Source organism: Astatotilapia calliptera, chromosome 1, assembly GCF_964374335.1.
Source record: "Astatotilapia calliptera chromosome 1, fAstCal68.1, whole genome shotgun sequence".
Classification (NCBI taxonomy): domain Eukaryota; kingdom Metazoa; phylum Chordata; class Actinopteri; order Cichliformes; family Cichlidae; genus Astatotilapia; species Astatotilapia calliptera.
Window position 1 is genome coordinate 19156771 of NC_137422.1, and position 24419 is coordinate 19181189.

The window sequence follows — 24419 nt, forward strand, 5'->3', positions numbered from 1 at the left end:
TGGCAGCACAAGAACAAGCTCTGAGCACAAGATCCATAGAGGCTGGGGTCTATCACACCAGGCAAGACCCCAGGTGCAGGCTGTGTAAAGATGCCCCTGAGACAATCCAGCACATAACAGCAGGGTGCAAGATGCTAGCAGGCAAGGCATACATGGAACGCCATAACCAAGTGGCCGGCATAGTGTACAGGAACATCTGTGCCGAGTATAACCTGGAAGTCCCGAGGTCAAAATGGGAGATGCCCCCAAGGGTGGTGGAGAATGACCGAGCTAAGATCCTGTGGGACTTCCAGATACAGACGGACAAAATGGTGGTGGCTAACCAACCAGACATAGTGGTGGTAGACAAACAGAAGAAGACGGCCGTAGTGATCGATGTAGCGGTTCCGAATGACAGTAATATCAGGAAGAAGGAACACGAGAAGCTGGAGAAATACCAAGGGCTCAGAGAAGAGCTCGAGAGGATGTGGAGGGTGAAGGTAACGGTGGTCCCCGTGGTAATCGGAGCACTAGGTGCGGTGACTCCCAAGCTAGGCGAGTGGCTCCAGCAGATCCCGGGAACAACATCGGAGATCTCTGTCCAGAAGAGCGCAGTCCTGGGAACAGCTAAGATACTGCGCAGGACCCTCAAGCTCCCAGGCCTCTGGTAGAGGACCCGAGCTTGAAGGATAAACCGCCCGCAGGGGCGTGCTGGGTGTTTTTTTTTTTTTATATATATATGTGGCCTTACCCTAAAATTAATTTTTGTTTTATTTATCATGCTCTTATGTGAAGTGTCTGACGTATTTTTGTCTCATAGGTGATCAAGGTGCGCTTTTCCTCAATGATGGACAATAAAGAAGCTCTCCTGGCTGCAGTCACTTTACCTAAATTTAAGTTACGCTGGATCAGAGAAGAAGAGAAAAAAGACATGGTTAGGGCAATGCTTACTACAGAGTGCCGTGGGTTGTCTCTTGAAGGACAACAACCTGCTCAAGATCACAAGAACCCTGCTGACTCCACTGATGACTTTTTTTCATTTGAGGATGGCGACTGTATCTACTCTGCTGAAACAGAGGTGATGGAATATTTGAAATCTGCTGGGTCTGAGCTGGGTGTTCTTAGCCAGTTTCCCAGGATTAAGGACATTTCACTGAGGTACAACACAGCCACAACATCAAGCGCACCAGTCGAAAGGCTTTTTAGCCTCAGCAATCTTGTGCTTACACCCAGAAGGAACAGACTGTCAAGTGAACGCTTTGAGAGACTTACATTAATGAGATAAAACAAGTTTTTCAAAAACGAGACAACTAAGTAGTACAAAAAGGTTTTTGGAAAACGTGAGTGCATACAGCATGCAGGAAATATGGTGCTCATTGGTTTGAGGAAGTTTCAGAGGAATTCTGTTTGTTAACCAAAGGTCAGAGTTAACTTCACTTTGTTGAAACACATGACATGATTACATACATTATGTATGAATATGTTACTCATTGCTTTGAAAATTAAAACATTTTAATGTTTACAGCGTGATACATGTCATGTTTAACATTTGTTAGGTTAAGCTTTTTTGTTATTCAGATATGTTGCTAAAGAAAGTTACATTTCTTACCAAAAAATGTAATTATTAAAGAATGTTTTTTTTTTATAGAATGTAATAAAGATGATTCAGAAAGCTAAAAGGCTAAACTATTTCATGTTGACTCGTATGTTTTTAAAAAAAAAAAATTTATTATTTAAAGAGTTTAATTTCTATTGTTTGTCCACTCAAGGTTTATAGGGATTTTAAGAAGTATTTAGTTAAATTACTTATTGAGTAATTAAGTTACTTTTCAGACACAGTAATTAGATAATCAATATTGTATTTAACATACTTAAGTAATTAATTACTTTTGTATTTAACATACTTAAGTAATTAATTACTTTTTTAAAGTAACTTATCCAACACTGACAGGAACAGAGCGGGAGGGAAAGAGAGAGAAAGAGAGCCAGGGTCAACAACGTCACATTATGCTGGGCTTACACTGTGCGATTTTTTGCCCATTTTGAGCCGATTTTTGAGTCGTGCGACCGTTTTGGCGATCGGCCCGATTTTAGCCTTCATTGTGCGTCGTGTAGTATACGTGGGGTAACGAGAAGCGATTAACACCTCACGACCAGCTCCCGATCATCAATCGCTTGGTTGTGAGGATTTCAAACCTGTTTGAAATCCTTGCAACCGTCGTGAGCGTGTCACCGCAGTTTCTCACACAAATGTCAGTGAAAAAGACGGCGCAGCACAGCAGTGCAGCGTGTGATCTGGACACAAGCGATGGAGGCACAACTTGTAGAACTTTGGAAAGCTCATCCGAGCCTTTTCGATGTGGCCTCACAAAATTATCACGACCACAACAACCGTGAAAATAGTTGGATCTACATTGCTGCTCAATCACAGCTGCCTGATCAGTGTTTTTCATTAGCAATTTAGCAAAGTTGATGGTGGTGGTGTGCGTGTCTGTGTGAGTGAGTGAAAGACAGAGAGGGAGAGCGAGCGACAGCATTTCTGTTATAACCTTCATTTTATGTACGCACAGTGTGAGCACTCAGGTCGCATCAGAGCATCGGGTCGTATAGTGTGAGACCCTGCATCGTGACCTATGAACTTCTAACCCCTGCGAGTCAATCGTACAGTTTGAGCAGGAGCTGAATCACGCGACTGGGGAAAAAAAAAAAAAAAAAAAATTGCACAGTGTCTGCCCAGCATTAGAAAGGTATAGTGATGATCCACAACTATTTTCAGTTGCGGATGATATTTAATTGTGTTGTGGTTTGCAGTGTTTTGTGTTATTTCACTTTAAATTTGTTTAAAAGGAAAAAGCTGAAAATTTAAATAGTAATAGAAATGTGAATAGTTGTTTTTTGTAATATTACATTTTATGTGGAGTGAATAAATAAAAGTATAATTACTTTTGGCCCCTAGAGACAAAACACATAAAAACTCCAAAACACGTAAAAACTCAGAAGAACGTGAAAACAATATACATATGCTTTCAATTGTGTAATATAAGTGATCTAGGTAGCTCTGTTTTGGAAGTTCAGTTAACGCAATAAATGTGTTTTGGAGTTTGTACGAGCTTTGTCTCTTGGGGCCACCGCATATATTTATATATAAACATATCTAAATAAATCCACTCTTTTTTTACATTAGTAATTCCTTTTGTGCATAATTTTATATTGTTGTTAATAATAAATTAATTAAAGCAACAAAACAACCTGAAGAGCCGGTTCGGAGCCGAAAGAGCCGGTTCTCTAAAAAAAAAATCCCATCACTAGAGGCGAGGCCGAGTAACGTTGCGTAGAGACAAAAGTGGACGAAAGAGAGGCAAACTTGCGGCTCCACAAGTATAATTATAACGTAACATATACTATATCGATATAAACAATATTGTCACATCTTATATCTCGTATGAAAATATATCGATATTTTTAAAAAACTCGATATATCGCCCAGCCCTATTAGTAATGTTAATAAACATATATATAGAGCCTATATATATAACCTAAAAGGCTAGTAAGGTAAGATAAGAAATGTTTACTTTATCTTAAAATTTGGAAATTATTTTCTTTAAAAAAAATAAAAATTAAACAATCCTAAATCTAATATCTAATATAATTGGCATTAAAAGGCTGTTTTATGGCCTGTATAGATTTTTGGGTTTGAGAATTGAGGTCAAAAATGTCTCCTTTTATAACAAACATATTCAACCCTTGTACTCTGCAATATGGCAGCCGCTTAAGCCGAGACGTGTACAATGAGTTGAGCATACTTATAGTTAAGGGTTCTGTTTACTGCAATATTACAGTTTTAAAACATCAGGTGCTGCCTTATAGTAACCATCCAAACCTTTTATTTGCCAGTTAGGAAACAATATTATCAACTCATTGTTTTTTTTAATGTTACTAAGTTTTTTTAAGCTTTTTAAAAGGTTTTAAATGGCTCTCAGAAACAGCTGTGATTGTAAAGTAGTCCCTTGTACATTCACTTTCACTCACCTTTGGGTCAGCAAGAGCATTGATGACATTTCCCAGGGCGAGGAGTGAACGGTTGATGTTAGCGCCTTCTCGTAAGCGTGCCCCTTTAGCGTTGGTGGCACTGGCTCTCTCTGAGCCTGCCAAGTCAATCAGGCTCATTTTGGCAACACATACATTATGATTGAGGCTGGCAGTTTTGTCCTGCTGTCTCAAATATATCTGGAGGAAAACAATAGAACAAAGTTCATTCAAGGTTATCAAAAACTAAAGTCTGATACACTGTTACATGATTGGAGCGATAAGGAGTCTTTAAAAAAACGTAACTTTTCTATTTATATTTAACATTAGTATTTATATCTTAATTTATTGATGATTTCTGGTCATTTAGCTTACCTGAAATACAGCATGGGAACGAGAAGAGGTGGCGTTCATATCAGTCGGGTGCTGTGTCCTGTTTCGATTGCCAGAATCCAAAGCCTCGAGAATCTGCTCTGCAGATTTGGGCTGTCAGTAAAAACAAAAACAAAGACGTGAACATACACAGGACGCCACACAGGGAAAAATAACTTGCAGTGCACTGCCATCAAAATACATTTCGCACAGCAGCAATCATGATACGATAATTAAGTGAAACGCAGTCTAATACTGCAAGATAATCTGTGATACATCATATCTGCCCCTGACAAAATAAAACATACACCTAAACATGCTTTTATTTAGACATTTACATTTTTTCCCACGTGTTTCTGTGCAATATCATTATTTCTCAGTCTTAATAATGAGGCAATTCATTTAATTAGCTTCGTGATTTGCTTTCCCCTGCCTTTATCCCCTGTGAGTTCCTTCTTCTGCAACATGAGTTAAATTCCTCATTCATTTGATAAGCACCATCTCAAGTAGTCATGAAGTAGTGATTCTGGTTAGTCACATTGGCAGAGGAATCTATTTAAAGAACCAGCCTGCTCAAATAAAAATGTATAAAATATATTATGGTATATAATATTATGTGTAACACAATGTAATAATTATACATTACAAGAACAAGTGCTATGATATATTTCCCTATATGGAACCGCCACTGAGCAATTCTGGAGAACAATTTTAATGAAAGCAGTAGTTTTACTGATTTGCAAGTTTCTGGTTAAATGGAAAGATAGTTGAACAAACAGAAGTTAATCTTTACAACTGCTGACATCACAAAGTGCAAATTTAAATTTGTTTTCTCCCATATTTATTTCATTTAAAAAAAAAAAAAAAAAAAAAAAAAAAGACAATCATTACTATAAAAATTTGCATTTCCTGCGAAAATGCAGCGTGGATGCTTTAAAGCTGAAGCTGTATGCAAAAACTAGCTGAAAAAGCTGAAAAGTTGCAGAAATTGTAAAAACTTTGCAGAAGCAAAGGAACTTTGCTAAAATGTAATAACTTAGCAGAACTGCAATATCTTAGAGGAAACATAATACTTGGCAGAAATGCAATAGCATAGCAGAACTTAGCAGAAATATTGTAACTTACCAGAAACATGATAACTTCTCAAAAATACAAGAATTTAGGAGAAATAGTATAAGATAACAGAAAGAATATATTTAGCCAAAAACACTTGAACATTACAGAAACACTATGATTTAGAAAAATAGTACAACATAGCAGAAATACTGTGATTTACCAGAGACACTGTGATGAAGTATGAATATTGTAATTTTAAATTAATACTATGTTTTAGCACAAATACTATAATTTGACAGAAATACTATCATTTGGCAGAAATACTATGTTTCAGCACAAATACTCTGGTTTAGCAAAAATATTATAACATAGCAGAAATACAATTATATAGCAGAAATGCTATATTTAGAAAGAAAAATATAATATAGTAGAAATAGTATGATTTATCAGAAATACTGTAATCAGCACATATACTGTAACATGACAGAAATTCCTCCACTTAGTAGTAATACTATAACATAACACAAATGTTATGATTTGGCACAAAAACCATGATTTGGCAAAAATACTATGATTTAGCAGAAATACTATGATTGAGCAGAAGTACTAAGATGTAGTACAAGTACTTTGATTTAACAGAAATACAATTATGGAGGAGTAATACTTTAAAGTGTGAGAAATATTGATACACACACACACACACACACACACACACACATACATACACAGAGCCTAAAGGGAACAGTATTTGTGCCATGGAGTGTTAACAAGAATGTGAGGTCCATATTAGAAAAGCTGGTAAAATCATAAAAGTTTGCAGAATACTGTAAAAGGCTTTCTCTCTCTCTCTCTCTCTCTCTCTGTGTCTCTCACACACACAAACACACACGGCGAGAGAAGCAAGTTTCTAGGTCAGTCAAGCAGACTGGGAGCAGCTAAATTTGAATCCACCAATCAGAGAGGCTGTGTACTTTTTCCCGCCAAAACAGGTGCACACACGCGGCACACAGACAGGATTTTTGTAGTCTATTTCTCATAGTGAGGACTCCCCTCAAACAAATGACCATAATTTCCTAACCGTAGGGGCTAGAACGGTCATTCTTACACGGTTTTGTTCAGAAGAGATGGGGGAATCTTCAAGTGTTGACAATTTATCATTAAAATATGGATTTTTAGAGATATATGACATGGATGACTTGTTGGCTTAGAAGCCACGAAGGCCCCAATATGCAAATTTGAAGGCCTCAACCCACATATATGATTGGCTGGCTGGGAAGCAGTCCAGGCCCTGATTTGTAAATTTGAATGTCTCATCCCTAAGATATGATTGGCTGGCTGGGAAGCCGTGCAGGCCCTGATATGTAAATTTGAATGTCTCAGGCCTCACAGAGGATTGGCTGCCTGGGGACCTGGCAGTAATATATAGAAATAGTATGATTAAGCATAAATACTACATTTAGTAGAAATACTATGTTTTAGCACAAATACTATAAAAAGCAGAAATACTATATTAAGCACAAATCCTATAAAAAGCACAAATCCTATATTAAGCACAAATCTTATAAAAAGCAGAAATACTATATTAAGCAATATAAATATCCTATAAAAATCCTTTAAAAAGCAAAAATACTGTACTATGATTTGGTAGAAAAACTATAATTAATCAGAAATACTATACTTGGCAGAAATACTATATTTAGCACAAATCTTATAAAATAGCAGAAATAGTACGGTAATAACTTAAACAGAAAAATTGGAAAAGCAAAATGGACAGCTGAAAAAATGCTGAACATGCTGAGGGTCCCTCAAATATACTTGTTAAATGAAAAAAAATCGGCAAAAAATATATATAACAGCCACACAATCAGAAATATGGACACATATGGAAACACACATGCACAGAGAGAGAGACACACACAAGATCCAATTCAGTCAACCAGCCTAAATATATTGAATTTGAATCTTAAAATGAGATCATCACATTAAAAGTCTTTCTCTCTCTCTCTCTCTGTCACCCACACACATACACATACACACACACGCCATTTAACATGTTATTTAACGTTTATCTTGTCTGGACATGTCAACAAAAATATTCAACACAATTTAACATGTCATTTAACGTTTATCTTGTCTGGACATGTCAACAAAAATATTCAACACAATTTAACATGTCATTTAACGTTTATCTTGTCTGGACATGTCAACAAAAATATTCAACACAATTTAACATGTCATTTAACGTTTATCTTGTCTGGACATGTCAACAAAAATATTCAACACAATTTAACATGTCATTTAACGTTTATCTTGTCTGGACATGTCAACAAAAATATTCAACACAATTTAACATGTCATTTAACGTTTATCTTGTCTGGACATGTCAACAAAAATATTCAACACAATTTAACATGTCATTTAACGTTTATCTTGTCTGGTCATGTCAACAAAAATATTCAACACAATTTAACATGTCATTTAACGTTTATCTTGTCTGGACATGTCAACAAAAACATTTGACAGTAACACTTTCCCTTATTCACAGGTTTTTGTTTAGGAACAACAGCATATTTACAGTTTTCCCTCTAAGTCTGCTCCGTTTTTTGCTCACAACCTCTCCTGCTTTTGAAAAGATTCTCTCTGCAGGTACAGAAGAAGCAACGATTCCTAGGTATCTCACTGCAAGTCTGCTTAGGGATGGGAAGGTTTGTTCATGCTCTTGCCACCAAACCAATGGATCCTTATCTCGGGGAATCAGTTTTTCCTCTGAGTACCGGCGTATTTCAATGAGTACATCACTGGAAGCTGACCGGTGATGTTGGCTTGACACAACCTGCATGTCAAAATCTGTCCATATCCCTCCTTTTGTTGCAGCTGGACCTGCGGGTGGAGGACTTGGGATAGACCCTGAAGTAGAAGGCCCTGAGGCAGAGCTAACAGCAGGCATTGAGCTTACAGTTAGAGTGGGAGCAGACTGTCCTGTCTGATAGACTTCTTGCATTTCAGTGTGGAGATGTTTCTTTAATACTTCAACATTGTCTTTGTCACAAAAACCAAGGTGTTTAAACCTAACCTAACATCCAGAAATGTACTTGCAGCTAGACAGTGAATGCTCTGAATACCCCTGAATCTGCGCTGGCATTGCTGTGCCAGCTGTGTGGCAAGGGAGCTGTCCTGATATTCACAGGCTGCTACAGCCCTGTGAATGAGTGACACAAGTGGAATAACTTTGGAGACTGAAACATGTTTTTCAGATGAAACTTCCTGTGTTACTTCTTCAAACGGCCGTAGTGCAACAACTGTTTCCTTGATCAGGGATAATTCTCCCGCATTTAAGCATAGTTGATTCTTCCCTAAAAGGCAGAGGGCTGTGGTCACGGCTTCATTTTGCTCACAGAGCTGCTCCAACATGTAAAAGACAGAGTTCCAGCGGGTATCTACTGACTGAATTAGCTTGTGCTCTGCCACTTTCAATTGTTGCTGAATATCCTTAAGCTTCTCAGTAGCCTTTGTGCTGTGGTGAAAAAAGGACACAATCGCACGGCATTTTTCCAGCACCTGCACTACTTCTGGGACAGCTTTTACACTGTCCTTTACAACTAAATTCAGTGTGTGTGCAAAACATGGAAAATGCCTCCATCCAGCTTTGTGCACTGCAGCAACCATATTTGCACAATTGTCTGTGACAACTGCAACCACCTTCTCAGTTATGCCCCATTCTTCTGTGATTTGCTTAAGTGCTGAGCTGATATTATCTGCTGTATGCTGCCCATGGAAAGAGTGGGTTTCCAGGACAAATTCTCTCATTTGCCAGTTTTCAATGAGATGGCATGTTACAGTCAAATATGCCTCTGTGGACACTGAGGTCCACATATCAGTGGTGAGAACAACACTGGAAGCATTTCGCAAAGATGCTCTTACTTTGCCTTTACATTCATCAAACAAATTTACAAGATGAGTCTCAGTCAGTGATTTTCTTCCTGGGAGTTTATATTTTGAGTCAAGAGCGCTCACAAATCCCTGGAAACCCTGGTCCTCCACTATGGACAGAGGCTGGAGGTCCTTCACAATCATCTCTACAAGGCATCTTGCGAGTGTTGCTGCTCTTGGGGAATCATCTACAAAGAAAATAAAATACAAAGGGCAAAACAAAAGATGGGGTATACTGCACTGAATGTTTAATCTTTTTAGAGTCATGTATGCAGTCTGTTAAAATAGCCTAAGGGGAAAGGAATTGATAGTTTACATATACTTGCTGTTTTACATAGAATGCTGTGTGAATGAAATTGTCAGTATAATACATAATTAAAGGAATAAATAAGTTTGTCAATACCTGCATTTTAAAATATTCAAATAACTCAGCCAAAAAAATTAAACTGAGTGAAAATAATAATAAAGCTAATAGATAATAATAGTATCTATAAAAAGTTTCTCTTATCTATGAAATAATCTTCAACTGAATTTTTATGTTTTAAAGACTACAATGCCTGTTTTACTGCAAGTACTCTGTATATTTTAATGCGACCTAGCCTATGTACCCAGCATTTTCTTCCTCTGTACCTGGATAGTGCCTGCCTGCAGCACTAAAGGACTCCGCGAGAGACATCTGTCTCGCCCTAGCAGCACCTGTCCCTCTCCTCTCCTCGGTTCGCCTCGACATGACCTCATCATATTCTGTGTTATGATTAATTCTGAGGTGTTGCCACAACACCTCACTGTCTTGCCACATACATCACAAACCGCGTCTTGGCTGTTTGTGGAGGTAAAATATGTCCACACATGACTTCGCTTGCGTTTGGCCATTGTTTTGAGTGCGCAAGTGCGCACGCCAAGGGGCTGCGAGACATTTATACAGCCGTATTTCGCACATGACTATGAAAGGCGGAAGAGGAAGTAGTTCCTTCAAATGTAGATAATCCGAATGTTATAGTTTCTTTCCACTGTGTTCCTGTTGATGATAAACTAGATATTTACCCTAAATTACTAAAATATCGATATTTTAATGTGAGAATCGATTCTAGAACATAAACGACTGGTATCGGAGGAATCGATATTTCAGGATCGATCCGCACATCACTAATATAGAAATAGTATGATTAAGAATAAATACTACATTTAGTAGAAATACTATGTTTTAGCACAAATACTATAAAAAGCAGAAATACTGTACTATGATTTGGTAGAAATACTATGTTTTAGCACAAATACTATAAAAAGCAGAAATACTATAATTTAGCAGAAATACTATATTAAGCACAAATCCTATAAAAAGCAGAAATACTGTACTATGATTTGGTAGAAAAACTATAATTAATCAGAAATACTATATTTGGCAGAAATACTATATTTAGCACAAATCTTATAAAATAGCAGAAATAGTATGATTTAGCACAATAGTAATAACTTAAACAGAAAAATTGGAAAAGCAAAATGGACAGCTGAAAAAATGCTGAACATGCTGAGGGTCCCTCAAATATACTTGTTAAATGAAAAAAATCAGCAAAAAATATATATAACAGCCACACAATCACAAATATGTACACATAAGGAAACACACATGCACAGAGACACACACACACACAAAATTCAATTCAGTCAACCAGCCTAAATATCACAATGAGATCATCCCATTAAAAGGCTTTCTCTCTCTCTCTCTCTCTCTCTCTCTCTGTCACACACACACACACACACACACACACACACACACACACACACACACACACACACACACACACACACACACACACACACACACACACACACACACACACACACACACACACACACACACACACACACACACTTCTCTCTCCCTGTGTGTGTGTAAGTTTCCAGCTCAGTCAAGCAGACTGGGACCTGCTGAATTTGAATCCACCAATCAGAGAGGCTGTGTACTTTTTCCCGCCAAAACAGGTGCACGCAGCACAGAGAGACACAGGATTTTTGCAGTCTATTTCTCATAGTGAGGACTCCCCTCAAACAAATGGCCATAATTTCCTAACCGTAGGGGCTAGAACGGTCATTCTTACACGGTTTTGTTCAGAAGAGATGGGGTAATCTTCAAGTGTTGACAATTTATCATTAAAATATGGATTATTAAAGATATTTGACTTGTAATGCACCATAACTGAGTAGAGGCGAAGCAAAAACTGCCTTGACTTGCCCTCAAACAACGCTTTCTAACTCTAAATCTATTTGGAGTATCAATATCATTCTTTCACCGTAAGAGACAGCAGGCTTTGGTGAACAGTCATGGAAATTTTCAGGTCTCTGTGGAAATCCAACAAAAAGTTATGACGAGAGAAAAAAGTGGTTCATTTCCAGAGTTTGAAATCTGAAGAAATCTGAGCGAAGGACGAATTTCCTACCCTCAAACAAGTCTAACTCATTTCAGAACGGTAATAGGTGAGAAAGAAATTCTTGAATTGTGAGCGTCAGGAGTGTCTGAAGATATACTGGGACAAGCCTCATGTCTTAACTTTGTTTCGTTAAAGAGATATGACGATTCGAATATGCCGCTCATTACAGAAATCAAGTGGTGATTTTGAACAAACTCTCCATTGACTTTCTATGGAGAGTTTTCCAACTTTGTGTTGGTCTGAGGAGATTTGCAAAAGTTCTATAAGTCCCACAACAATGATAGTGACATTTCCTGAAAGCCAGCACAAATACCTACATTTTGATGTATAATTTTTGGAAGTTGAGTAAAAATTGAGCAAGTAGCAAGAAGTTGTTCAGACATGAAGAGAAGACTGCAAAACCTTCAGTGGCACACTGGAAGCCAAGAGCATAGCAACCATAACAACGCATGTATTTTGTGAAAAATCACAATTTTGCAACTCAAAACTTTAAGAGGGTAAAGCGGTAAAAGATTTGAAAAAGCTGATTTATACCTGAATAGCCCAATAATTTGAGAACATTTTAAAGTTTGAATGGTTGTTCTACGTGAAAATATGAGGAAGTAGTTAAGTTTCAAAAACAAGAAAATTTAGCAGAATTGCAGAAGTTTCCCATTCATTTCAAATTAAAGATTTGAAAAAGCTGATTTATACCTGAATAGCCCAATAATTTGAGAACATTTTAAAGTTTGAATGGTTGTTCTACGTGAAAATATGAGGAAGTAGTTAAGTTTCAAAAACAAGAAAATTTAGCAGAATTGCAGAAGTTTCCCATTCATTTCAAATTAAAGGAAAAAAGCTTAATATTTTAAAAAGTATAATAGTGAAAAATACCAAAAGATATAGCCATCATTAGCAGAAATAACAGAATAGTTTAAAATTTGAACGGTGAAAATAGCACAAAAATTGTGGAAGTAGATCCACGGCGAAAAGTGTACGGAAACACCAAGAAGGAACTCAATAGTGTGGATGCTTAAAGCATCCACACAATTATTTTTTCCAACCTGCTCCTGTGTCCTGGCCCAAGATGAGCTACACAGGTTTCATGCTTATTATACAATGAGCTAGCACCACCTGCTTTTACCCAAATATTGCTCACTTTCATGCAGTTTTTTAATGTTTTTAAAAGGACGGGCATTTTTCAACAGAAGTGCATGCATGGAAGTGTTTTTGTGTGTGTTTATTTTAATAATAGATGGTAGTACTGACCTTATGCAGTGTGAGGCCTTGTACAACCACTCCTTTAGAACTGTCCTCCCTGACTGCAAGAGGTCCTGCATTAGCCAACAAATCTCTGATCTGTTCATTGTAAACCTGTGAACACGTGCAAATACAACAAAACACTATGAAACCACACAAAGACAAAAATGTATGGTCAGGTAAAAGCTTGCAGACACAATGATACTGCAAGGTGTAGAAATCATGAATGCGTACCTGCTGCGATACCTTTACATACAAGCAGTGTAGGTTGAGAACACATTTTACAACTTAAAGTCTTCTGTACAAGTCTGACTATCCAGACTTGACACAGTGATGTTGCACAAACAAACAACGTAAGAAACAACATTCCATAAACAACAAGGAGAACAAAGCAAAGTAAAAATAAAGGTAAAAATAAAGAATCCAATACTCACTTCAAGATATGAAAATGCAACTGCAAACTCCTTCTCCTCCTTGGCGTCATCCATGCGTTTGAAGAGCTCTTTCATTGTGCGGTACATGACCCCAGGGTCATTTTGTGAACCTAACATGGTATGTGTCTTGCCTGCTCCGGTAGCACCATAGGCAAACACTGCAAGTGAAAAAGTAATTAAGAGTTACAGAAAACTCTACAAAAACAGTTTCAACATAAAGCTTGCTTAGAAAAGAGCATAACCAAACATGTAATGTGAAAAACTTGGAATGTGAGCAATGGAAGTATCAAGTATATCCAAAAGGAGGACTGAACTTACACTATTTAAAAGTCTCAAGCCAGCCTCCAATTTTTAAAATTTTTCTTCCAAGGAAGAAATTTTGTAATTGTTTTTTTTATATGTTCTTGAGCAAACACAGTTTTTCTCTGGACATTCACTGCTTTTTCGTTTATTTTTGGTCCAGTTCTTCCAGCTGACAATTTTCCAAGGAATGTTTTTTTTGTTGTTGTTGTTGTTGTTGTTGTTAACCCACTTAACACCGATTATATGACTCATTCATAAAAAGAGCACCTAACCCAAGGGATGAAACAGTGTTTTCTCAACACATAAGAGAGAACTTTGCACAGTTATAGATGGCATCTTTAGGCACTTTGTCATTTTGACAACACTGAGCATGTACAACCATCTGTAAAACACATTGGAGGCTGTCTCATGGTTTGGGGCTGCATTTCAGCCAGTGGTGCCGGGGATCTTGTTAAAAGTGATGGAATTATGAACGCAGAAAAGTACCATCAAATTTCAACCTACTATGCAAAACCACCTGGAAAGCATTCCATTGGCAACAGCTTCATTTTTCAGCATGACAATAATCTCAAGCCTACAGTCAATTCAGTAAAAGTATACCTGGATCTAAGAACACACAATGGAACACGATCAGTCATGGATTGGCCTCCCCAGAGTCTGGACCTCAACATTATTAAAGCAGTGTAGGATCCCCTTGACGGGGATTGATCTACCAACATCTAAAGAATGTGTTTTGAGAAGCCTGGAGAACTATTCCTGAAGACCACTTTTACTTGGTATACTGTTTTTTTTTTATAAATATTTACAGATGCTTCGATAAATCACTGCAAATATTTCCCATTATATTAGCAAAGCATAAGGGAATGAGAGGTGGTTTAAGACTTATGCACAGTACAGAACTATACAAAGTAATACTTTCTCAAGCTTTAAATTCACATTAGAGAAATAAATACAATTCTTTCTTTCTTTTTTTTTGGCTTAGTCAATTGCACCAAAATATATGGTAAAGAATAACACTCTGCACTCCATTTATCCAGCCCTGGAATAAAATCGTATCTTTGAAGGTCTATCCCCTTCACAGCAGTGAGGGTAATTTGTCGCTGCAGACAGATAAATAACTAGCACACTACAGAACGAGTTAATCAGCTCGACATCTTTTTATAATTGGCAGACATCATGACTAATTCAGACAGACTGTAGCTGCAGCTTGTACTCATTAATTTGTCACCTGTACAGTTGAATCCATTCATCACCCCATCCAGCACTCCTTTAGTGGTGTTCTCAAAAATGTCGACTTGTGTAGCATTCTCGTCGAAGACTAGGTCAAAAACAAACTTCAGGTCTTTGTTAGCCTTCTTATTGATGTTTCTGTTTCGTACTCTTTGTGACCCAAAGCACGACAAGTCCTCTTCTTTGGGGTCAAATATGAGCATGTGGTTATCGACGACCTGGACCACATTTCGACAGTTTTCGCGCTTTTCACTGTCATTGGCCGGCCTCACTCGAACAACAACCTTTACATGGCTGCACACATCACTCGCCATCTTGGTTTCCCTGCAAGGAATGAAGCATTACAAAACAAGCCAACAAACAAATAAAATGTTAACTGGATTTCACAATCTTGAAAATATGCTGATAAAATTCAAACATGGTCTGAGGACTTTGAAGGCAGAGTTGAACTTGTTTTATGGTAAGCGAACAGCCTAAAAGTGTTTTCATACAGAATGCCACAGGAATGAGTCCTAAAAACTGGAAACACTTTAGCTTTTTTGAACTTCCAGTTCCATCGTCTCAAAGTGCAGACTAAGGTCAGGTCTCACTGTAATTTATAATATTTCTTGTCTGTTAACTACCAGACAAGCAATATGCACTCTGTGTAGAGCAAGGTTTCAACATTTGAAATCAGAGCAAGTCAAAGCTGTGCAAAGCTTGTGGTCAGAGGTCTACATACACTCATCATGACTGTTCTTTTTCTAGAGTGAAATGATTGTACAGGACACATCTTTACCTACTTAAAAAAAACAAGAATTGGGTGCACATGTTTGAATTTATTTGGGATTTATTTGAATCCAAACAGGGTCAAACATATACATACAGGTTCAAATATATAAATACACCCCCACACTAATATTTGGTAAAATGTCCCTTAGTAAGTTGCACCTTAGATGATTTTGTAGCCATCAACAAGCCTCTGGCATAATTTTGGCTCAATATTTGATCAATCTTCTAGGCAGAAATGGCTTTGGGTAGGCAATTCCACAAGCTTACTGTTTAGTGCTTTATCCATTCCAAAAGCAGTTTTTATGTGTGCTTGGGCTCAGTGTCCTGCTGGAACACCCAACTGTGACCATATTTCAACCATCTAACTGTTTATTTGAGATAAAGTTAAAGAATTTGGAGGTTGTCCTTGTTCTTCATTATTCTCTCCACTTTGTGTAATGTACCAGTATCACTATGAGTGAAAAAAGCCCCAGAGCATGTTGCTTGACGGTTGGTACAGTGTTTTTAGGATTTATTACCATGACATGAAATTACCATGGCATTCATGCACATGATGAGTCTATCTAAACCTCTGACCACAACTGTACATAAGGATACTGAAACTTTCACAAAACTAATAACAATAATCTTTAAATAAAAAAAAATAATACAACAAAAACCTACACTTGTGTTTTAAACGTTTTGGGTTAGGGACTGATACTCATGGACATTTTCCAGTGACATTAAAATAAAATAAAGATATATATCTATATATACACACACATATACATATATATCGTGGTAATCGGAGCACTAGGTGCGGTGACTGCCAAGCTAGGCGAGTGGCTCCAGCAGATCCCGGGAATAACATCGGAGGTCTCTGTCCTGGGAACAGCTAAGATACTGCGCAGGACCCCGAGCTTGAAGGATAAACCGCCCGCAGGGGCGTGCTGTGTGTTTTATATATATATATATATATATATATATATATATATATATATATATATATATATATATATATATATATATATGGACCGGGGATTCACTTTAATAACAGCATAATATAATCAAATGCTGTCTAACATGTATTAACACGCAATTTTCAGGTACAGCTAGCTCAGTACTATTAAATGGAATAAACAGTCGAAGTCGAGCACACGTTACAATGTGATGACAATCCTGCCAACGTAAATACAGCAGGACTGGCCAGCCCCTGCCATCTAGCTAGCTGTAGTACAGTCACTAACAGTAAGATGGCATTGATTACTTCGTCTCCGATGCAATCTTCGGTCTTACCTTTTGTTAGTAACGACTATCGTCCATATCCCTACTAAGGCGACACTTTCAGATCAAACGCTCGGTTTAAAAGTAGCTCGAATTAAGTGAATAAACTCGCTAACCTTGTCGCTAGCACAACCGCCGCCAATATTTTCAAAAAAGCTGTCGTCTTCCTCTGTGGCATCTGATAGGTCGAGAGGGGCGCGTCACTAGGCGGGCCGTGGTGACGCACAGTGCACGCTGCGGAAGGTGGAGCTACTCCGTGGTGTGCTACGGTAAGCTACTGCCGCTTTCTGTGCATAAGCACGGTTGTCTGGCTCAACATTTGTGAAACTTGATTAAATGGACCTGACTACACCGTCGGGTCCTTTTCAGTATATTTTATTGACAGTCTCTGTAGGTATGAAGCGCGGTCATCCAACATGGTGGCATAGCAACGGTATCCTCTGCATCGCTTTATTTAGATGTAACATGTCCAGCCTCTGCTGATATCATAGCCTGTATACACGTATTACAGAGCATTAGGGTGGGCTAAACATTCAAAATTTAATAGATAATAGCTTTACAGTCATGGCCACGTCAAACACGTGCATGCCTTTTTGTATCTGCTCCATGTTCAGGCGTTTTTAGCTAGGTAGATAGCTAACCTTTACACCAAAATACTGTTTTTGTGTGGGGAGTTGCTACTAAATATCACCATAAATGATGGCACATGTTTGTTTAAGGGAACTGCTAACCTCTAACAACCTACAGATAAGTTAGTACGACCTTCCTACTCCTAGCTTGAAGGATAGCAGCTAACGTTTAGTAAACAGCAAGAAGAGGTAGGGGTGTGTGTGTGTGTGGGGGGGGGGGTTCATGAGAAAAAAGGACCTACTTATTAAACTACACAATAATATCCGCATCAGTCTTTCCCTACAATACAACTCTTATTGTAGTTGTAGGCTATAAAATACAAAATAATCACAGGCATCTGAGGACAGACAGACAATAGTGAGGTGTGTGATAGGAATGACAGATGGGTTCAAGGTAGGGGTGGGATTACATCAGGGATCAACTCTAAGCCCCTTTTTGTTTGCAGTGGTGATGGACAGATTGACAGATGAGGTCAGGCAGTAGTCTCCATGGCCTATGATGTTTGCAGATGACGCTGTGATCTATGGTAAGAGTAGGGAACAGGTGGAAGAGAGCCTGGAGAGGTGGAGGTATGGTCTAGAGAAAAGAGGAATGAAAGTCAGGTGAAGCAAGACAGATTACGTGTGTGAATGAGAGGGAAACAGGTGTAACAGTGAAGCAGCAAAGGACAGAGTTAGTGAAGATAGATGAGTTTCAATACCTGGGTCAGCAAATCAAGGCAATAGAAAGTGCACAAGAGGTGAAGAATAGAGTCCCGGCAGGCAAGTGTCAGCAGAGCAAATGGCCTACCACCTACATAAAAAGGGAAAAAACTGTAAATAGAAACTATTGAGATAACTTCATGTCTTATGGCTGAAGCTGAAATGGGGACGTCATTTGCCTGGAGGAGTTTACTCGTGCTAACATGGTGTCATGTAGTTTAGATACCTGTTAATGAAGCTCATTGCAATAATAATAATAATAATAATAATAATAATAATAATAATAATAACAATAATAGGTGTTTTCCTAGGTCCACAAGATAAAAAAGCACCGTCAATTGACAATAAAAAGAAATATTGCTGTGAGATGGAATACAGGTTTTTCACACACATGAATTCACATGTGTCTGAACCACTGCTGTAAAGTATGTATAGACGTGTATAGAATGCTTCACAATATTACTGCAATCATGAACTGAGAATCATGGCCACATCTTTAAATATATTCAAAATGAAGCGTGTTATTGGAAAGGTTTAGTCAGTCAACAGTTTTTGCATCTGCCTTGAATTTAGAACCGTAATGTTTTCCTCTTCCAAGTAACGTAAGATAGCTTTTAATTCATAGTTTTGTATTGTTCCTGTTCCCACCTGTTTGGTCTCAGTGCAGCTGTTAAACTGGATAAACCCCGGAGTATACTATAAGCTTCTCCAGAGCACAGCTTCATGATGATGGAGTGTCAACTTTAAAATAGTACTACACACCAAGTTCCTCTTGATTAGCTTAACCTTCCATCTTTCTTCTCATCATGTAACTTTGCTAATTTACTTCTCCACAGATCATTATAACGATCATGATTTTCCACATGACTGTCCGCTCTTACCCAATGATGCGAAAAACACATCTGGCTGCGCGGAGAGCATGGAGAAGGCTAAGGCCGAGATTGAACTCCTGTTTCGTTGGTGCATCTTCTGGTCCAGGTCATGAGGACAGATCCGAAGACCCGTCTGCTGTTTCAGCTGAAAAGCCTCCTCACATGCCTGTCATGTTGAAAGAGGTACTTCAATACTTAGACATTCAACCAGCTCAGGTACAATTTTTGGTGTCCTTAATAAAGTTCATGTCTGTTTGTTTAACCATTCTTTTAGAAATATGTCAAATATTCATTCGGACAAAATGAGGGCTTTAGGCGGGCATTCAGGTAGCAGTGGGTTGACTTTTTACTTGTGTTTATTAACATTATTTCCAATTGAACCTTTTTACCTGGTGTATTTCCATATTAAAAAGGCCCTGGAATGTGCTCAGACTGTAGGCAAATCTGACGCAGGACTAAATTGAATCTCCAGACTGACTGCCGACAATATTTGCAAGTGATTAGATCATATTTGTGTTTTCAGGGATTGTTATCCGGTCTGCCTCGGTTGCTGTGGTAATAGCATAGGCATGCAAACTCATACTGAGAGGTGTTTCTCATGTCCCCAAATTTTGATTTTCTTATGTGTGTCAGAGCTTTTGAAAGCAAGTTATTGGCAGGCTGTTGCGTGCATTGTGTCGGCTACTGAGGTTTACAAAAAGGTCTCTTCTCATTGTGATTTGAGGATTGAAATGACCTGTTTCCTGATTAACCATCCTCTTCACAAAGGTGTTTGTTGCTAAGGTAAAATTCTGTTCACACACTACATAACAACTTGTTGTTATAAAGGCATTCATGAGTTGGACAGGGTGGCAGTATCTTGGCTTTCACTTAATGTATGTACTACCAGGACAGATGGGCATGAGTCAAAAGCCTTCTGGCGTGGCAGGCAGGAAAGGAGGGAAAAGTAATGGCCCCCTCCACCCCTCAGATAATGCATGGTCAAGGCAGGTGGGGGCCATGGGTCAACAACTTAGTCAGGAATTGCGCCACTGTAAGTCTGTTGGCAGGACACAGGGTGCTGCATCGCTCCTGCCTGAACTTTAGCACCTCTAAACTCCTCCGCTACCCGCCCATGTGCCAACTGTCCCAAGACAGCTTGCCAATCAGATGCTATTAAAAACAGTTTGATAGATTTTATTTTTTTTTGTACAGTATGTGCTGTAGACCTCACTTGGTGTGACGTTCTGTGGAAATGATGTGTGATTACCTTCAGAAGTCTTTCTTTAGTGTTCCTTCACTGCAGATGTTTGTTCTTTCATGTGAGAACATAGTGTTACAAATGAACTTGGTCTTTATCTACAGCAATGTTACAACCTTATCGTGGTGCTGACTCATAGTCATTCGTATTCATATATCTACAGGGCTAAATATAACTGCATAACTACAAAAATATAACTATAACTTGTCAGGGAATCAAATGTGAATTCTGACATGGCTCTGACAGAGCTGCCATTTAAGTGCTTAAATTTGTAGTGGGCGTGTGGTGTTGTCAGTAACAGATCAGTTGCTTTGAGGAGGAAAACCTGCCCTTAATTGCAGACAAATGTCCAAACGATTAAAGATTAAATGGGCTTTATAAAAATAATCACTAATATGTAATTGCTCTTGTTGGCTGAAGAAGAGTTTGTATGAATGGAGGACTTACACGATGATGGGTGTCAGAGCAAATACTGCAGTTAAACTGAAGTGTGTAAATGGAGGCTTTCAGTGCCCTGCTGCCTCCCACACAGGACGTCTGGCTGTAAATCTGTATGCAGGTATCTAATTTGCAGTGGTAGCCTGCGCTCTATTTTCTCAGTTTTACAAATGGCCATCATGCTTGTTGGGTCTTGATTGATAGTTTGTCATATTTCTTGTCTGAAATTGTATCCTTGCTTAATGAAGAACACTCTATCTCACCATGAATTGCCTTCAAAGCCCCATATGATGGCTTTTCTTCCTTGGTTTAATGCAGGTCTGTGTGAAACAGCTTGCTGGGACAGGACTAAACCTAAGGTGATATTTTCTTTTCTCTGCCTTTTTAACTATTTTGTTATAGGGATATTTAAATTGGTGTGTCAGGCCTCCACTTTGATATAGACTGAAATATCTCAGTAGATAGATTATTTGTGTACACTAAGGATAAATTAAAATGGCCTTTAACAAATGTTAATTCTGTTATTTGATTTTTTTTTTTTTACCAGAGAAATCTGAAATATGGTATGTGATGTATCTGAGGGATGTGATGGCCAGGGAAAACAAGATTGTTAAGCTGTGGCTATGTAGCCAACGGTTAACGTAAGTTAACATTTTAACTGTTAGGTTAAAGATTTCAGTTGTATTTTTTTTATGTATTTATTTAAAGTTAGGTAGGGCACTCTAGATGGCCTGACAGCAAGCTATAGCGATAGCCTTAGCCTTAGCTATTAGCTCGTATTAGCTTTGGTCAGTTATTTGGTCAATGTTTTAAAGGCCCTACCTAGTTGAATAGATAGAGACCATGACTTTAACTACATATATGGAGCTACCAGTCAGATTTAATAACAGCTGGTTAAAAGGTTTAATGACTTTATCCAAAGTTGACTTTAAAAAGTTTTTATATTCGCACAAGTTCCTTGACTTTATTTATCACTTCCAGTGGCGCCAATCAACATCATTGGCTCAACCCAGCAAAACATTTGAACAATGCCATGCCATGTTAATTTGCATTATGAATGCAGCAAGCTAAGAAAAACCTTTCCACTGAACCATGCACACACGGTGCATGGTTCAGTGCAACAAAAAAATGGGACTGTATGTTTCCCGATTTGGCTGTTAACTGGCTCTTTGGGGTGCAGGGCTGGGATATATGTGTTCAATATTCTTTGAGTGTTTTTGTTTCTCCCATATAATGTTTCTGACGTAATTAGACACGATGGTCAGCTGATATGAAGTGCTTTATTTATCCCATATTTGAGTTGATTTGAATTGGAGCCTGCTCATTCCCTTGTTGTATACAGAATTTGTATTTGTGTTTTCTAGTTTAGCCTGTTGTCATGGACGCCCAGGTACTTGTACTCCTCCACCACATCAACATCCTGTCAAATTCACCCACTAGTGCTCTGTACTCCTCCTGCCCTTCACTAATACATCCAACCACTGCAGAATCATCAGAGTGTTTCTGTAGGTGACATGACCTGGAGTTGTACTGAAAGTCTGAGGTGTAGGAGACAACACAGTCCCTTATGGAGCTCCTGCACAGCACCAAATCAGACAGAGCACTGTCCAGTGTCACATACCTACCTGTCTGTCAGGCAGTAATCCATGAGATGGTGGACAAGTTCACTTGCTTGCTGACTTTTTCCATTTCCTCCCTGAGAAGCAGCAGCTGGATCATGTTAAATGGATGTGAAAATTCAAAGACAATGATTCTCACAGTGCAGCTGTTAATATCTACGGAAGTGCAGTCTCTCTAGAATGTAGATGATTACATCATCCACTCCCAGATTATGTTGATTTGTTAACTGCAGAGGGTCTCCCTGTGGTCTCAGGTGGGCTAAGACTAGTCTCTCCAGCACCTTGATCATCATTGGTGCTCATTAAGTTCTGATGGTTTGGACTACAGGAACCAGACAGGAAATATTTTACAACACTTGTACTTTCCTCTACTTCAGACTCAGGTTGTAAATGTGACTCAGGATCACAGACAACTGCACAGGTCAACTGAACCTAGGTGCTGTTACTATCGGGTTTCGCTCCTTTTCCATTATGTACTTTCTGCAGCTGATGCCTAACCTGCCCAGAAGAAGGGCAAAATCACTGACAGTGGTGGGGGGGATGTGGAGGCCAGTGATTTTCTTCCTTCCACTCGAAACATCCCTCGTGCTTTTCTGCTCAAGTTTAGCCTTCAGCTTCCTCTTGTTCCTCCTACTGCACCCTCCGGAGTACTTACTAAGATCTGAAAGTTATAAGAATGCAGTATTGCAACTTTCGGCATGGAGGATTATATTTGCCATGTGCATCTTTACCTTCAAAACGCTTTTCTGTTAGCTTACTGCATATGTTTCTTTTCTGTTGCTTTGTTTTCTGCTGATAAGCTATTGCGCGGGACGTATACCAATCTGATGTTGCCGATGCAGTGGGCGGGGCATAGTCTGTTATCTTCTGACTACAGAGACAGAGAGAGGTAGCGGTGTCACAGGCTAAATTATTTACTTCATTTTTGTACAGTTTTCTTAGTGTTTCCTACTTTAGAGTCACAGATTTGTTTATTTTTTTTAAATGTGTAACTGACTCGACAATTCGGCACTAAGAACACCCCTAACTGCGATTGCGGTATTGTTCCTGAGACGGCGCTGAGTGAGTTTATCATGGGAATTTGCAATCATAGAGATTCTGGCAGCTAAGAGTTGGGAATGACTGCTCAGATTTTTCATGAGACGCCGATGAGAGCTGGAGTGACTCAACTCCACTGTGTGCAGACAGAGATGGAGTTGTATTTTATTTAATTAAAACAAATGTACTCATTTTTAAACTTTTCTTTGTTACAGTGCTTTCACGTGGTTAAAAAAAAGTTTAAAAGGATGGAGTTGTACACTTGCGCAGGCTATCTGTTTGCGTAGGGGCCCTCCTCTAGAATAGATTAATGAGCCATCAGCTGAGAGTCCAGGAGAAAAACCCTGAGCTGCTGTAGGAGGAGAAACGAGCTGCCTACTCTTAGATGTCAGCCTCAACACACTCCCCCTTGTGGAATTAACGAGGCCATGTTAACCTTGCCTCAATATCAGTCCTTCAGCAATCAATTAAATATTGAGCACCATTTCACAACAAAATAACTCTAAATCGCATAACATTATTCTTTTGTCATCTATAGCAAGGGTCAAATATCAAACTGTATCAAACGTGTTGGGATTTAGGTGGTGGTGGGTTTAGGTTAACACAATTATCATCCTATTGACAGTTTCTGTTCAGCTGTAACATGGCTGTAGTACTAATACTCCTACAACTTTACAAATCCAAGGCAGCAGCAATAAGTAAAAATAATCAATATAAAAACTTTGATTAAGTGTCCCAAAGAAGTGCATTAAGCCATTCTGGGTAACTGTAAAGAAGAGCAGAGAGCAGGTGGCCACCGATGTGGTGCTTGCGATCCATAAATAGCGCAGATTAGGCTAGACTCATGAC

At 38.6% G+C, this 24419-nt stretch overlaps 2 protein-coding genes across 5 annotated transcripts in view; one reads left to right on the forward strand and one right to left on the reverse strand.

Annotated features, from left to right (window-relative positions):
- kif18a (kinesin family member 18A) overlaps window positions 1-17196 on the reverse strand; it is a 49713-nt gene extending 32517 nt beyond the window's left edge. For both annotated transcript variants that reach the window (XM_080302786.1, XM_026166449.2), the window contains exons 1-6: window positions 17045-17196; window positions 14997-15322; window positions 13466-13623; window positions 13041-13145; window positions 4381-4491; window positions 4009-4206 (exon numbers count right to left, since the gene is read on the reverse strand). In XM_080302786.1, coding sequence (XP_080158912.1) covers window positions 4009-4206; window positions 4381-4491; window positions 13041-13145; window positions 13466-13623; window positions 14997-15312 — 888 coding nt within the window. In that variant the 5' untranslated portion in view covers window positions 15313-15322; window positions 17045-17196. The remainder of the gene's footprint in view (window positions 1-4008; window positions 4207-4380; window positions 4492-13040; window positions 13146-13465; window positions 13624-14996; window positions 15323-17044) is intronic.
- mettl15 (methyltransferase 15, mitochondrial 12S rRNA N4-cytidine) overlaps window positions 17168-24419 on the forward strand; it is a 67962-nt gene continuing 60710 nt past the window's right edge. Inside the window, exons 1-3 of one of the 3 annotated variants that reach the window (XM_080302789.1) lie at window positions 17234-17301; window positions 18108-18188; window positions 19200-19451. In XM_080302789.1, coding sequence (XP_080158915.1) covers window positions 18186-18188; window positions 19200-19451 — 255 coding nt within the window. In that variant the 5' untranslated portion in view covers window positions 17234-17301; window positions 18108-18185. Of the gene's footprint in view, window positions 17302-18107; window positions 18189-19199; window positions 19452-24419 lie in introns of all 3 variants that reach the window. The other 2 variants (XM_026166467.2, XM_026166461.2) reach the window with 2 other exon arrangements.